This window comes from Asparagus officinalis, chromosome 4, assembly GCF_001876935.1.
Source record: "Asparagus officinalis chromosome 4, Aspof.V1, whole genome shotgun sequence".
NCBI classification, from domain to species: Eukaryota; Viridiplantae; Streptophyta; class Magnoliopsida; order Asparagales; family Asparagaceae; genus Asparagus; species Asparagus officinalis.
The window spans coordinates 121208733-121225455 of NC_033797.1; the positions used below are offsets into that span (position 1 = coordinate 121208733).

At 39.1% G+C, this 16723-nt stretch overlaps 2 protein-coding genes across 2 annotated transcripts; both read left to right on the forward strand.

Annotated features, from left to right (window-relative positions):
- Positions 2753-3392, forward strand: LOC109836114. The gene is made up of 2 exons (XM_020404014.1): positions 2753-2781; positions 2851-3392. Exons 1-2 carry the CDS (start codon positions 2764-2766, stop codon positions 3289-3291), a joined length of 459 nt encoding a protein of 152 aa, XP_020259603.1. The 5' UTR covers positions 2753-2763; the 3' UTR covers positions 3292-3392.
- Positions 3944-16326, forward strand: LOC109838053 (5' exonuclease Apollo). Its single transcript, XM_020406500.1, has 5 exons — positions 3944-4242; positions 4324-4429; positions 13170-13381; positions 13761-13967; positions 15068-16326. The coding sequence occupies exons 1-5, from the start codon at positions 4054-4056 to the stop codon at positions 16184-16186; spliced, it is 1833 nt and encodes a 610-aa protein (XP_020262089.1). The 5' UTR covers positions 3944-4053; the 3' UTR covers positions 16187-16326.

Sequence of the window (16723 nt, forward strand, 5' to 3'; positions counted from 1 at the left end):
AAATTAGTGCTATATGACATCAATTAGATTTGAGGAATTTCATTATGAATAAGTTATGAAATTAGTGCTATATGACATCAATTAAAAAATCTAAAAATTAGTGCTATATGACATCAATTAGATTTGAGAATTTAATTGTGAATTTTATGAATTATGTGAAGAAAACTTAAATTATTTTGTCGAGGTAGAGGGTAAATTATCAATAATGTAAAAAATAGTGTTGGTACATATGTATGACATCGGTATATGAATTTGTAAAAAATTATGGTTCCCTAAAATTGATATAGGATTTAATTTTAAGTAACAATAAAATTTTAAAGTCTTTTCGTGTAATATTGATCTTGAATGTTTTACTCTTCAGAGGTAATGATGAAAAATCGAATCATAATTTTGTGTTCGTATGATGGGAAGATTAAATACCTCAAAAATAATATGCCTGTTTATGAAGGAGGTACGACGAGACCATTGTTTATAACAAAATCGTGTACTTTCGATGAGTTGGTTAATGAATTGCACAAACTTACATTAACCAACTCACGTGAGTATCACCTTAATGTTATTTGTAATTATCCTGTTGTGGAGAACAGGACAAGCGGCATTCAAATATCAAGTGACTACGATATGAGTCTCATTGGAGTCTTACATGACGAGAAGCGTTCGATTGAATTGTTCATTGAAAAACATCAAAGGAATTTGGGCAAATCGTTGAATTATGATGGAATGTATTCCCGCATGTTGGTGGACCCTGATGTTGATTCCGTTGGCTTTTTATCCCCTCAACAAGATGAAGGTTGAACACAATCACAATATATGAGCGGTCCTTCGCTTGTGGGCACTTCGAATGCGGTCGATACTAACACGGGAGTTCAAGAAGATAATGCAAGTGTTGAATCTGAGAATGATGATGAAGAGGAGGGCTTACAAATTAATAGCATGACCTTGATAGATCGTGATGAAGGGGACAACCACCACATTGACGGGTGTTATGCTAATAGTGAGTATGTTGTCTTAGAGGATCCGCCGCCCGATGAACTTCAAGGAGAATAATGGATCGATAACTCCGTGATGAAAAGTGTTCCTATTGGCACTAATAACGGTCATGATACACATGGCGAGGACTTCTCATTCGTGAAGGGAGATCTATATGAGAGCAATGAGAGATTGATCCATGCGCTTCGCTCGTACGCTATTGCAAAAAATGTCAAGTTTAGGCCAACAAAAAAAAATACTACAAGCTATAATGCGGTTTGTTTCTATCGCAAAGATGGCGATGATGAAGATATTGATGGACACCACGACGGCAATGCAAAATGTCCGTGGAAGCTTAATTCACGCTCCGGTGTAAGAGTAGGCGGACAATTCAAAATCACGGCATACAACAGACTCCACACTTGTAGCAATCCTCGATTAGAGATGAATAACAAGAATGCATCCTCTTCCTTCATATATCGATTGATTTTACCGCATCTGAGGGAGGATCTTGATCTAAGGCCGAAAGATATTCGTCTTCCAGTGCAAAAAGCCACCAACTTGGATGTATCATATCACAAGTGTTGGAATGCTAGGAGGAAGGCGATGATAAAAATATTCGGTGATTGGGATAAATCGTATGAGATCTTACCTCATTATCTTGAAGCACTCAAAAGATGCCAATATGGAGACGCTTCAGTTCCATGCTCAGGCGACATTTCAGGGCATTTCAGGGCGACATACCAGAGGATGCCAGTATGGAGACACTTCAGTCAGACATTTCAGGGCGACATACTAGAGGATGCCAGTATGGAGACGCTTCAGTTCCATGCTCGGGCTTACATATTGCACATGATAGGGTGCGTGCTTTTTCCTGATGCAAGCAAGACTCTTGTACATGCACGATGGCTGCCGTTGCTAGAGGATTTTGACGTATGCGGTGCACTGTCGTGGGGCAGTGTGGTGTTGGCATACTTGTATCGAGAACTGAGTAGAGTATCCCTGATGCAGAATAAAGAATTCAAGGGATGCTGCACATTGATACAGATGTGGTCATGGGAGCGCATTCATATTGGACGCCCTACTTTACTTGTGCACCGTGACCTACAGGGGCAGTTTCCTATGGCGTACAGGTATAATTGTACACACAAATTTTATTCGTACTGAATTTGTACTTATATATTCTCTATTCTGCATATAGGTATAACGTGCGGTACGCTAAGTACCGATCAGCGATGCGCCATCGTGAGTTTTACCGAAATGAGCTTGATGGCCTCCAACACGAACATGTAAATATAAATCTCAAGTCGTTATGAATATTATAATTTTGTTGTTGATACTGATAAATTTTTTATTTTATTTCAGTTCAAGTGGAGACCCTATACACCGCCGGAGCTGGATATGCATTCTCTTGCACCCATCTGCCGAGATAGTCCCGACTTGTGGAGAGCGAGAGTTCCATTAATTTGTTGGGAGATCGTGGAGATGCATGTCCCTGACCGTGTGCTACGATAGTTTACGCTCTCTCAGCATGTGCCAGATCCTGTTGAGCAGATCTCTCGTCGGCGGCGACCTACTTCGCACCATAACGACTGGGTCGTAGTCCGTGCGGCCTACATAGACAGGTGGGCTCACAGGTGGGATTTCATTCAGGATACGAGGCCCACGGCTGTTGACTATACCGCGTATATGGGTTGGTATTGGGATATCATACGTAGATGGATCACACGTGACCCACAGCCCTTAGCTGGACACATGCCACGACCACCGACAAACAGTTACATCCCTAGTGGGATGAACGAAAGAGATTACGTAAGTTTCTAAGCTAAATTATAATATTTTTTTCTTGAGTTGGTACTTAATAAATTATTTACCTCACAGGTCCGTGCTTTTGATAGCATTGAGGCTGATATTGATGCGACCGTGCCTGAGATTCAGGATCAGGTGGCGTTAGGGCTCCTCGGCAGGATCAAGAACACCATAGCACAGGTGTTTCATAAGACTCACGTCGACGAGTTCGCAGGCCGTGAGGACAGGTCTCGATCATTTGGGCAAGCGTACACTCGGCGCCGACGACCACGTGACGATGACGGCGGCACTTCGCATGCTGATGGAGCCGGCACTTCGCATGCTGATGGAGCCGGAACTTCACATGCTGATGAAGCCGGCACTTCACATGCTGATGGAGCCGGCACTTCGCAGCCTCACACACAGCCGGATACTCAGATAGTCGAGGCTCATCAGCGCGGGGGGCGGGGAAGAGCGAGGGGGAGGGGGAAGAGAGGGAGAGGAAGGAGAGGAGCTATATTGGGTTGTATTTGAACTTATTTTGTTAAAATTTGTAAATTGTATGAATTTTCAAATACTATACTTTTATGGATCAATTATAGCTCGATATGTGATCTTTTTGCGTATTGTTTGATTCGTGCGTGTTTAAATAATATATATATTGTAGTAATTATTGTCAACAGGTAAATAGTTGTATATATGAGTTAAATAGGTAGACGTATGCATGCTGTGCATGTTTTTGCAAAATCTGCAACTTCACGGGAGTTGAACTCCCGTGAAATTGCAGTGTAAATTTCCCAGAGAGCGATTCTCTGGAAAATTTGGCCTGTAACTCCACGGGAGTTCAACTCCCGTAGAGTTTTAACAATAGAACAAACTCCACGGGAGTTGAACTCCCGTGGAGTTTATTGAGGGAAATAAATTTCACGGGAGTTCAACTCCCGTGAAGTTTAAAAACGTACTAAACTTCACGGGAGTTAAACTCCCGTGAAGTTTCGTAAAGTTTTTTAGAAAAACCGACCTGGTTTCAGCGACAGTGCTGAAACCAGGTCGGTTTTTCTAAATAAATTGGAAACAGATCGTTTTTTTCAATTAAAACATGAAAAGGGTTGGTTTTGAAAATTTGTCCCCCAAACAAATAAAGAGGCAAAAACCCAAAAACAAAATTGGAAAAAAAAGAGGGAAACCCCATCCCTCCCGAAATTTCTAACTCTGCCTCCCTCCTTCCTCTGCAAGCTATCGACACAATCAAACCCGTCAAAATTTGAGGAAGAGGGGAGAATTTGAGGGGTCAAGATGCCGATAGAGATCCCCAGAGGCCTCCCATTCTCAGTAGACACGTGGACTCCCCAATCGAATCTCAAGCGCCACCGTTTCCTCACCCACGCTCACAAGGATCACCTCTCCGGCATCGCCGCCAACTCCTCGTATCCCATCTACGCTACCAGGATCACCAAATCCATCGTCCTCCAAAATTTCCCTCAGGTTTTTTGCCGATCATTCAAACCCGGTTGCGATTTTGTGTTTCATTTTTTTTTAATTTTTTTTTTTTTTGGTTTGTTGTAGGTTGAGGAAGCCGTGTTTGTGGAAATTGAGGTTGGGGCGTCGGTGACGGTGAGGGATCCTGATGGGGATTTTACTGTCTCGGCTTTCGATGCTAATCACTGCCCAGGTGATTGTTTCTCGGGTTGTTTGATTCTCTTCCGGTCATTTGGGGATCTGGGTTCTCGCAAAATGTGATTTTTTTTTCTTTCTATTCTTGGATGCTGTTTTGGGGACGGTTTTGACGCTTATTTGCTAATAGAGCGGTGTAGTTGTTGTATTTCCTTCGTGAATCTGCGATATTGAGGATTTTGTTTGTCTGAAATGGGTTTTCCTTTATAAAAAAATTTATTAATAGGCTAATTTAGTTTTCAAATTAACGTGGAATATTGCTCGGGTGACTTCTTTGCTCCATTCTACTTCTAACTATGCTGAAATATGTCCTTCACAACTGGATTAAGCTATAGAATTTGATGCATTACATACAGTTACAGACAAGGCGGATCACTGGAAACAAACTGCCTGAAGAGGAATACACATAACCACCAAAAGAAACAAATTTGGCCTTATTTGTTATAGAAATTGTTCACTATCATAGGAAACTTAACAGCAGCAATCTAAAGCTTGATGTCAAGAGTAATGGAGACAAATGCTACAAAAGATGTGCAGAGAACGATGAAACTAAGGAAAGACTGAAAGACATCAATCCGAACATTTATTTTCCCTTACGAATAGATTTTATCAAGAAAGGACAAAAATCCTAAGGGAATCCTTTGTTAGAATGTGAAATGGTAAAATTATGACATGTGAAGTGTCCGGGAGTGATGCCCTTGGGTGTAAGGCCGTTCTTTTATCCTAGCTCCACAATTTCGATATCGTTCAATCAAAATTCACTCCTCACACATTTTAGCCATTTATCAAGATCATCACCATTCATAGATATCAGAAGAAAACCTAATACCCCAAATGCGGAGTACTGTTCATCCGTGAACAGTAACTCGTGCACTATTCATCCCAGTAACCTTCTTGTTGTTCGTGATGGACTACAACACCTTTCCACCAAGTCGTCGCCGATCTCTCTCCTACAGATTGAAGCCCTCTGCACTTTCCTCATCAAATGTCCACGATGACTTGTCATTCTAGAACTTTATTGAGATAATTAGTCTGAATTTGTTTCTCCTTCACTAAGTATTATCTTCAGAAAGACAGAGACTCCCTTATTATCATTATTAAAGGTTATGGTATGTTGTCAGGGGCTCTATATCTACTTTCCTTGTGTGCTTATCTAATGGTTTGTTATATTCTCTTTAATAAAACTAAGTGTACCTGCCTTTTCTTTGCAAAATCTCTAGACCATTTGACAAAATGAGTAGCTACTAGACCCAATTAAAGAAAAGGGTGATGTCTCCAAAAAGTGGCTTGAAAAGCTGGTGCTTTCGAAATGTAACGAGTCTGCGATCACTGGCGTACACATGTTTTTTTTCCTTTGGGAAGGCATAGCGGAGCAATATAAGTTTTATGCATCATTTCAAAGAAATGGAAACTCAAACTTCGCAAAGTTGAGGAAAGACAGATTAATGGCATTTGACAAATCTGGGCCATCAAAGAGAACTCTCCTATTGCGGCTATCAATTTCCTTGGGTCAAAGTTTCACCAGGAGATTACAAAGAGGAATGAATCATCAATGGAGGTCTAGAATTTTTTACAGAACATTCATATCTTCCACATAAATTAAATAGTAAATATTATCAAATCTAATAGAAAGCGAAGGTAGAAACATGTTAGCCCCAAGATTATTATAGGATAATAGAAATTGTTATAGCTTATTGCCTTTAATTTTATGTACATTATATATAAAAGGGTAGACATTTGACCTTTCAATCTATTTTTATAAAATTAGAAGGCCTCAGCTTTATATTGGTGGCTAACGTTAAAAGTGTTCAGCTGATTGAGAAAATTTTTGAGCGGGAAGGAGAAAATATGGGCTGATGATAACATTGACAATTGAAAGATGGATGTTTGAGAAGTAATCGTTACTCAAAAAGAAAAACCTTAAGGCAAAACTCGAAAAGATTAGTGCATTTTAGTAATGTTTTAAAACTTGAGTGTGCTCACCCACAAAGATTCGACCTGTATGCTTTCACCCTTGTTTGAGAACTTGACGAACTTAGAGGACAGTTGCTAAGCCATATGATTTGTCATCCATGATAGAAATTTTCCCTCATATTTGAAGGGTGGAATTGGCTAATTATATTAAAAGAAAGCAAGAAGAATAAATCATCAATAAAGGTCTAGAATTTGCTACAGAACAATATGTTGCCCATAAATTAGATAGCAAATACTATCAAATCTAATAGAAAGCAAAGGTAGAAACATGTTAGCCTAAGATTATTAGATAATAGAAATTGTTATTGCTTATTGCCTGTAATTTTATGTACATTGTATATAAAAGGGTTGACATTTGACCTTTCAATCGATTGTTTAAAAGTTTGAAGACCTCTGCTTTATATTGGTGGCTAGAGTGTTAAAGATGTTCAGCTGATCATGAAAAAATTTGAGTGGAAAGGAGAAAATATGAGCGAATGATAACACTGACAATTGAAAGATGAGCGTTTGAAAATGGATGAGAGGAGGTGGATGATAAGGGAATACATGCACTTGAAGTTCGGCTGTTGCATGGTAGGGCATTGTGACTGGATTATAAGGTTGGAATATGAAAATGAATATATGCCCAAAAAAAATAAAGCAAAAAATTGTTACCCAAAAAGAGAATCTTAAGCCACAAGATTAGTGTTTTTTGTAATTTTTAAAAGATGAGTGTCGCCTGCAAAGATTCGACCTGTATGCTTTCATCCTTGTCTGAGAAATTGAGGAACTTAGAGGACAGTTGCTCAGCCATATGATACTGTCATTCATGATAGGAATTGTTCCTTCATATTTGGATAGGGTGGAAGGGGCTCATTATATTTAAAGAAAACAAGAAACAAACTAAGAACTGTCCTTGTTATGTAGATTTGCCTATGACTACGCCAACCAGATTGGTCTGCAGGACAAGGAAGATTCGAGTCGATATAGCTGAAATAAGGTATCTCAGAATGAGACAATATTTCTGAAGTCTATATTTTAAAGAAGTTCAATATTACTCTTAGAAATTGTTGAGGGGTTTAATAGAGGAGTATCTATTTGAAAATTAGAAATCATTGCAAGTTCGGAAGTTCCTTTGAACGTTCATGAACTAGAAGTCATGCGGCTGCAATTTATATTTACCAAAAGCTTCCCAAAAGAATTCTTAACTATCATTGCTTAATTTGAGCTAATGTTTTCAAGATAACGGGAAAGCTCATCTTTTTCTGTGAAGCTTGGGATTGACATCAGTTATGTTTTATCAACTTGAATCTTCTATGGTCTAATTGACAAATGTAATGGATGTTTCGAATAGGTATCTCAAAAGACTGAGTTTTGGCTTTAGATTTCTGATGCTGATGTCACTCAGGAAAAATAAATCACCATACATGAAATAAGAATGCTACAATAGATTGCACTTAACATTAAAGTCTCAAGAGCGAGGCGTATGCTGTGTTAGGGATTCGAAATAATCAAATCGAACCCTTGCCCTTTCGGACCTTATGTTTGAGAGTAGGAAAGTAAAAAAAATCACAGCAAATGAAAGATAAAAACTTTCAGGAAAGTAAACAAGAAAAAACACACAAGATTTAACGAGGTTCGACAATCGTGCCTACGTCCTCGGAAGCCACACCACACAATTCTTTGATTAATACTGAAGAAGATTACAATGCCCACAAATAGGATCTAATCTCTCTGAAGAATTCTCTCAAAACCCTTTTTTCTGATGTCTAATCTCTTCTAAGGCGTTCCATATATATAGAAAACCTAAAACCAAAACAGACTAGGAATTCTAAAACCAAAAAACAAAACAGATTAGGAATCGTAATAACTTGTTATCAAAACAAATTAAGAATCCTGTTACCAAAACAGATTAGGAAACCTGCTATCCAACAATTTGTTTGATTCTAGCTTTGAATTTACATCCCTTAGACTAAGCACAATTAACAAGCTCATCCGAACTCTCCCTTCTTCGCAAGCATCCTCCTACACGAAAAAAAATCATTCTTCAATTATCATCAACCCGGTGATCCCGACGATCCTCCTGGTGTGGGTCCACCTTCATCTCCTACACGTGAAGGCCAACTGAAGTTGCGTAAAACTCCAGTTTGTCAATGGTCATTGCTTTCGTCAACATATCCGCATGGTTTTAATTCTCCCAAAAATCTTCTTTAGATGTAACTTCCCGTCCTCAGTCAGCGAGAGTATAAATGGTATCGTACGTCGATGTGTTTCGTTCTGGCATGATATATTGGATTTTTGGCAAGATGTATAGCGCTCTGGCTGTCACAATAAAGAACTCCTCTTCCTTGCTTCAGATCCAACTCTTCCAAACATCCGTTCAACCAAATCATCTCCTTGCTTGTTTCAGTCACCGCAACATACTCAGCTTCAGTTGTAAACAAAGTTACATTCTTTTGTAGACGTGAAACCCAACTCACTGCTGTCGACGCCAAGGTATAAACATACCCCGTGGTGCTCTGTCTCGTATCATGATCACCGACGAAGTCTGCATCCACGTATCCCTGCAGTACCAACTCCTTTCTCCTGAAACATAGTGATTGTCCGTAGTCCCTCTCAAGTAGCGTAATATTCACTTCACGGCCTCCTAATGCTATTTCCCTAGATTGCTTACAAACCTGCTCATAACTCCTACTGCATGGAGAATGTCCAGTCTCGTACAAACTATCGCGTATATGAGACTCTCAATGACCGAAGAATATGGTACCCTACTCATATGCTCTTTATCTGTATCTGTCTTAGGCGATTGCTCTTCAGATAGCTTGAATTGGCTTCCAAGGTGCGTGCTAACAACCTTAGCATTATGCATGTTGAACCTCTGAAGTGCCTTCTCAATGTATTCAGCTTGACTCAACCTCAACATCCTTTCAGCTTTATCTCTACTGATTCGCATCCCTAGAATCTGCTTCGCTGCACCCAGATCCTTCATAGCAAACTCCTTTGCCAACTGCTTTTTCAAGTTGTTTATCTCCTCTAAATTCGGTCCTGCAACTAACATATCATCAACATACAATAACAATATGATAAAACTAGACTCGAACCTCTTGAAGTAGCAATAATGATCTGAATTGTATCTTCTGTAGTCATTGTTCTGCATGAAGTTGTTGAACTTCTTATACCACTATCTCGGGGTCTGTTTTAATCCGTACAAACTCTTCTTGAGCTTACCCACAATCTCTTTCTTTCCTTCTTCAATGAAGCCAACATGTTGCTTCATGTAGATTTCTTCATCCAAGTCACCATGAAGAAAGACGGTCTTCACATCTAACTGCTCAAGGTAGAGATATTCTGCAGCTACTAAGGTCTGCACCACTCTGATGGTGGTGAGCTTCACAACGGAGAAAAATATCTCCGTATAGTCCACTCCTTCCCTCTGTTGGAACCCCTTCATGACTAATCTGATCTTGTATCTCTTGCTTTCATTACTCTCCTGCTTGACCCGATAAATCCATTTGTTATGCAAGGCTTTCTTCTGTGCAGATAGCTGGACTAACTCTTATGTCTCATTAGTGTATAGAGAATCCATCTCCTCTTGCATCGCATGCTTTCACTATTGAGATTCACTCACTTACAAAGCCTCCTCATAGCATTCCGATTCTTTACTATCTGTCAAAAATAAATAATTAAGTGATGAGAGATATCTGAAATTCGGTTTGGGTACCATGAATGACCTTCTAAACTCCACACTCTGGGTAGTCGTCTCTGCATCTGGAGCCTCTTCCATTTTTCGATCAGAATTGACTTTATCGTCCCCATCTGAAAGTTCCTCCAAATTCATGTACTCGGATCCACCTGTATCCGTAGTGTTGCTCCCACTGCTTTAGCTATCATTGGCATTGTCTTTGTTTTTGTACATCACCTCCTCATTGAATATCACATCCCTGATTCTGATGATCTTCATATTCTTCTCATCCCAAAGACGATACTCGAACTCATCAATGTCGTATCCAATAAATGTGCACTTCTGTGACTTAGCCTCTAGCTTGTCCCTGACATGATCACTGATATGAACATATGTCACACAATCAAATACTCGCAGATGTGAGAGATTGATCTTCTTGCCACTCTAAACCTTCTCTGGAATCCTATAATTCGATGGAACTGATGACCTATGATTAATCAAGTAAGCTGCCGTATGTACCGCATCCGTCCAAAATGTCTTAGGCAGACCTACATGTAATCGCATGCTCCTGACATGCTCCGTCAATGTCCTGTTCATTCTCTCTGCAACGTCGTTTTGTTGCGGCGTCCCTGGAGTAGTCCTCTCCAAACGAATTCCATTTAGAGCATAGAACCTCTTGAACTCCTCCAGCTCGTATTCTCTACCGTTGTCTGATCTCAGACACTTTACCTTCAGATCTATCTCGTTCTTCATCATGGTCTTCCATTTCTTAAAGATCCCGAACACCTCTGACTTGTGCTTCATGAAGTATACCCACACATTCCTCGAGTGATCGTCGATGAAGGTGATATAGTATGTCGAACCGTGAAGAGAAGACATGCTAGCTGGACCTCATGCGTTAGTATGAATTAACTCTAGCTTCTAAGTTTTAGGTGGTCTTCCACCCTTCTGGAAACTAACTCTCTTTTGCTTTCCTAAGATACAGTCCTCGAAAATACCGACTTTCACGGAATCAATGTCGGTTAGCTTCCCCTATGAATGTAGAATCTTCATCCCCTTCTAGCTCATGTGTCCCAATCTATTGTGCTACAGATCCGTACTCTCTTTGTCAGCTATAATTACGAGGGTGTCACTCGTATGTGAGGTGAGGTAGAGAGTTCCTGTTTTGTTACCTTGGGCAATAATCATAGTACCGTTTGAGATCCTCCACGAATCCCCGGTGAATGTTAAAACATAGCCTTCTGCTCCAAGCTAGCCAACCGAAATAGGATTCCTCTTCAGTTTCGGTACGTGTCTCACATTCTTCAGATTCCACTTAGAACCCTTCAACTGTATTTGCACATCTCTTCTTCCAACAACACTACATGGTTCATTATCCCCCAAGTATATTTTTCCAAAGTCCCATGTTACATAGTTATGAAGAATCTTCCTATTAGCAGTGGCGTGGAACGAGGCTCCTGAGTCGATAACCCAGGAATCAAAATCGCTGTCCATAGCTAGGATTAAGACATCCTGCACGATATGAGCCTCTTGCTCATTCACATCCTTCTTTTGTGCTTTACAAGCTGAAGACGTATAGCCTTCTTGACCGCAGTTCCAACACTTCCCTTTAATAGGCCTAACTTTCGAGTTTGATCTCTTTTTGTTTGCTTCGACCGATTCCCGTTTGATTCCCCTTCTTTTGGCTTCTGTCTCTTTGCTCGAAATTTAGGACTGAACCTGAACCTTTTGATTCGGACGATTTCCTTCTAACCTCCTCGGATAGAATCATACTAACAACCTCGCTCAGCTTCAATTTTTCCTTCCTCGCCAAATTGCTTATTGCCATCACACAACCTGTCCAGCTATCCGGCAACTGCGATAGAATCAATAGGGCCTGCACTTCGTCATCGAACGTGATATTTACGAAGAGGAGTTGATCAACAATCGTGTTGAACTTGCTGAGGTGTATTGTGAAGGAGCGTCCTTCTGCCATCTTGAGATTGAATAGTATCTTGATGAGATGCACCTTGTTTACGGCAGACGGTTGCTCATACATCTTTGCGAGCGCTTCCATAAGCACCACCGTCGTCTTCTCCTTCAATATGTTGTGTGCGACTGTCTTGGCAAGTGACAACCGGATTTGCCCTAGAGCCTTCCTATCCAGTATCTCCCAATCTTCGTTTGACTCTCCTTTCTTCTTTCTCTTAGTCTTTCCCATCAACGGGCGATACAAGTTCTTCTGGTACAGATAGTCCTCCATCTGCGACTTCCAGTAGGCGAAGTCTGAACCGTTAAACTTCTCGATCTTAGATTTGCTTTTCTCTGTCATGGCTCTCTCACAATCCTTCTGAACGAAGTTCTGATACCAGTTGTTGGGGATTCGAAACAATCAAATCGAACCCTTACCCTTCCGGATCTTATGTTTGAGAGTAGGAAAGTAGTAAAAATCACATCAAATAAAAGATTAAAACTTACATGAAAGTAAACAAGAAAAACCACATCAGATTTAATGAGGTTCGGCAATGGTGCCTACGTCCTCGGGAGCCACACCACACAATTCTTTGATTAATATTGAAGAAGATTACAATACCTACAAATAGGATCTAATCTCTCTGAGATCTCTCTGAAGAATTCTCTCAAAACCCTCTTTTTCTGATGTCTAATATCTTCTAAGGCGTTCCATATATTTAGAAAACCTAAAATCAAAACAGACTAGGAATTCTAAAACAAAAAAACAAAACAAGTTAGGAATCCTAATAACCTGTTACCAAAATAGATTAAGAATCATGTTACCAAAACAGATTAGGAAACCCGCTATCCAACAATTTATTTGATTCCAGCTTTGAGTCTACATCCCTTAGACTAAATGCTGGAGGTAAAAGAGCCTTGTAATTTGAGTGAAGTGTAATGTTCATTAATGTCATCATATTTTCTTCTTTCATGAATTGTACGTTTTGGTTCTGATTTTGCTGATGTATGTTACTTATTCAACTAGCAAACAGTGACCACGCAAAGTGTTTTCATATATTTATTTGTTTTTCTTTAACCCTTATAACTTTATAAGTATATATTAGATCAATAATCAAACGTATCAAGCCTTGACTGACTTGCTTTTCATCAGGGGCTGTTATGTTTTTATTCGAAGGTGAATTTGGTAACATATTACATACTGGGGACTGTAGGCTCACCCCTGATTACCTGCAGCATCTGCCTATGAAATATATAGCTAAGAAAGGGGAAGAAAATCTGTGTAATCTTGATTACTTATTTCTGGACTGCACTTTCAGTAGATGTTCTCTCAAAATTCCAAGCAAGCAAGCAGCCGTACAACAGGTTTTTCCTTTGGACCTTCTCGTTTGTATACAATAGATATGCTGGTTTTCTAAGGTTTTTGTATACATATCTTTAAATCATGCATATCTGCAGAACCCTCCCCAAATCTCAGTATATGCAAAGCTATCCCCAAATCATCAAGTTTGGAACAGAGTACCCTCCACATCAACAAATTAACAATTTTGATGGGCTAATTTGTAATCACAATGTAAAAATATCAACAAAATAGTCAAATAGTTACACACCATATACAACAAAGTCGATTTCTTGATTTGGGGTGTAGTTTTGCGAATACACATGATTTAGGGGTATATATACCCAGAAAAGAAAAAATCATAACTGCAACATGCGGTTATCACTTTTTATTTGACTGCTTCAGGTGATAAATTGCATATGGAAACACCCAGATGCACCGGTTGTTTATCTTGCCTGTGATATGCTAGGCCAGGAAGAGATACTTGTTCAAGTATCAAAAACTTTTGGATCCAAGATATATGTTGACGATACGAGTAATCCAGAATGCTTTCATGCTCTTTCGCTTGTAGCTCCAGAAATTCTTTCATCAGATGCTTCATCTCGCTTTCAGGTGGATGTTCTCTTAACTTTTGTCAGTTCTGGAGATAATACTTGGGTTAATAAGATTTATAAGGGATAAGCACCTTTTCTTACCTAACCTGTAGATGGAGCAAATACTTTGCACCTACTTATTTAACAAACAAAATAAAGCTCGCATTCAAGGTGCAAAAATATTCTGAAAAGTTTTCATCTACTTATGCGTAGTAACAGAAATGAGACCTTTTTTTTGTAAGGAGAACAGGAAAATACCAAAAGGTAACCAAAATAAAAAAACACCTTGCAATCTTGCATAGTTTCCTGGAATTAATGATTCAACTTCTTTACAAAATATTTTAATATGAATGGTTCTGTACTCAAAATTAAACCGTAACACTGATATTATACTGAAAAAGATTCTATAATTTAGCAGACGGTTTTGTATTGAGGGGTGTAAATGGTCAAAATAAGGAATTCATTGATTCCAGGCTACAGAAATTAAGGAAACATAATTGGAAGAAAATAATTTCCGAGAATTCCAGGGGACTAAACCAAATTTTGCCAAAAATGAGAAAAGAAAAAGGAAAACACCCACACCTAAGATGAGCAAAGACACAATCAAGGTTACATGGGTACAGGTACGGGTACATGACACGGCAAATTTGTAAAAAGAAGGGTACGGGGACACTGCTATATATATGCATGTTAATATATATTAAATTTAATAATTTACATAAGGTCAATATTGTTTTTTCATTTACATGAGATTAATAGATAAAAAATAGATGTGAACCTACATCCAAGAAGTGTATGAGGAGTGTTTTAAATCAGAACGTGTATTATATCATGGAGTACATGCCCGAATAAACATATGCATATGCTCAAGAAGTGTCCAAGAGGTTTGGGTACGGGTACGGGTACGGCTTCCTACTGGATGTACCCGGGTAACATAGGACACAATGTAAGAGATCCATATTCCTTGCATTGACACGCTCTATACCTGTATTAGATGATACCTTATTTGAAGTGAACTATGCAGTACCTTAGCTTCAGTAGATTTAGCTTAGTCATTTTCTAGTTATTTAGCTTCAGTAGATTTAGCTTAGTCATTTTCTAATTATAAATAACTTGCAGGTGATTGAAGGATTTCCAAGGCTAAACGAAAGGGCAAGCCAAAAGCTTGCCGAGGCACAAGCTAATCTTCAACCATCACCTCTATTTCTCCGTCCATCTTCACAATGGTACGCCCACAATAATCAACCTGAGACAACTCAAACAGGAAAACCAGAACTCCTCGAAGCAATAAGAGACGAGTTCGGAATCTATCACGTGTGTTACTCAATGCACTCTTCTCGAGACGAGCTTGAATGGGCTTTGCAGCTACTTAAGCCCAAATGGGTAATTTCAACAACTCCCCCTTGTCGAGCCATGGAGCTGGATTATGTCAAGAAATATTGCTATAAAACCCGTATAGCTACTGACGATCCCCTTTGGAAACTATTTGGAGTTAGTAAAGGAAAGTCTGTTTCTTCATCATCGGCCATAGCCTTCGAAGCGGAGAATGTTACTGTTAGTTCCATTGTTGAAGATTCCACAGTTTCTGTAGCACCTGATCACTTGCAGCTCGAAGAAGTATCTGCAAAGCATTCAGAGATTAAAAGTGAACTATCCACATTAGCTGGCTCAAGAAATGTGACATTATTTGGAAGGGCAAGGTTCGGGATTCCAGATATTGAATTGTTGCAAGATAAGAAATCTGAGCCTGCTGGTGTTGAGAATAATGGCATAATCACTGATCATGTGTCCACAGTACAAGAGGGTGATATTTCTGAATCATGTTCTCAGAAATTAGTAAAAGCGGTGGATCTTAAGAAGAATATATGCGTCAAATCATTTCAGCGTCCCGAAAGTGCTGAGCATAGTATAGATAAATCAATTGAAGCTAACTCTGGTAAGGAGATATCATGTGCTGGATCGTCTAGAACTTCAGTTTGTGACAGTACTAGCACTAACCCTGTGAAAGTGGTTGATGCTGATGGGGAATTCTCACGCATGGGATCCTCTAAAGATCTCAATATTAGCTTGAAGAAGTTGTACAGGTCAATGAATGTTCCAGTTCCCCGCCCTCTTCCATCACTAGTCGATCTTTTGAGTAGCTCTAAACGGGTTAAGCTTCGTTCTGAACCTATTTCTGATAGACTGGAGTATTGCTATAGTTCATCTTATAGTCTACACGAACGTGTTGATTTTTGATTGTTTAGATTTCATTCACAATTGACAGAATAAAAGCATATGATTCCATTGTACATGATACATGTCGTTTGCATTCATTAAGGATTAATATTGGTTTATTCGGTTGAGGATTATATAAAGAATCACCTTCATGTCCTGTATCTGGGTCCATGTACATGGAAGTCAAATTTAGTATTTTTTTCATTTCTTGGTATATATTTTCATTCAGGGCCTGTTTGTTTGCTCAAAAAAAAGAGGAAATGTGTTGTCACCTCACCTTTCAAGAAAACCCTCATGTGCCACATGGGTTTTTGTTTTCAAGACTTTTTTATTTCACATAGTTTGTTTTGTTTTTGAATTTTGAGAAATAGACTGCCACGTAGGATGTCACCTTAATATTTCAAGAAATGTGTTTTCACAACAAAATGTGCTGAAAACACTTGGAAATATCTCATCTGAGAATTTTTAATTAGTAAAAAAAACTATTTGAATAGTTCAGAAGAATAAACCGTATTATTTAAATAAGAGGTTTCTTATTTTCTTTTTCTTGTTCTCAAA

Coding starts and splice junctions, on each gene's coding strand:
- LOC109838053 (XM_020406500.1), top strand. CDS start 4,054: ATGCCGATAGAGATCCCCAGAGGCCTCCCATTCTCAGTAGACACGTGG. Junction 4,243..4,323: donor TCCTCCAAAATTTCCCTCAG/GTTTTTTGCCGA, acceptor GGTTTGTTGTAG/GTTGAGGAAGCCGTGTTTGT. Junction 13,968..15,067: donor ATGCTTCATCTCGCTTTCAG/GTGGATGTTCTC, acceptor AATAACTTGCAG/GTGATTGAAGGATTTCCAAG.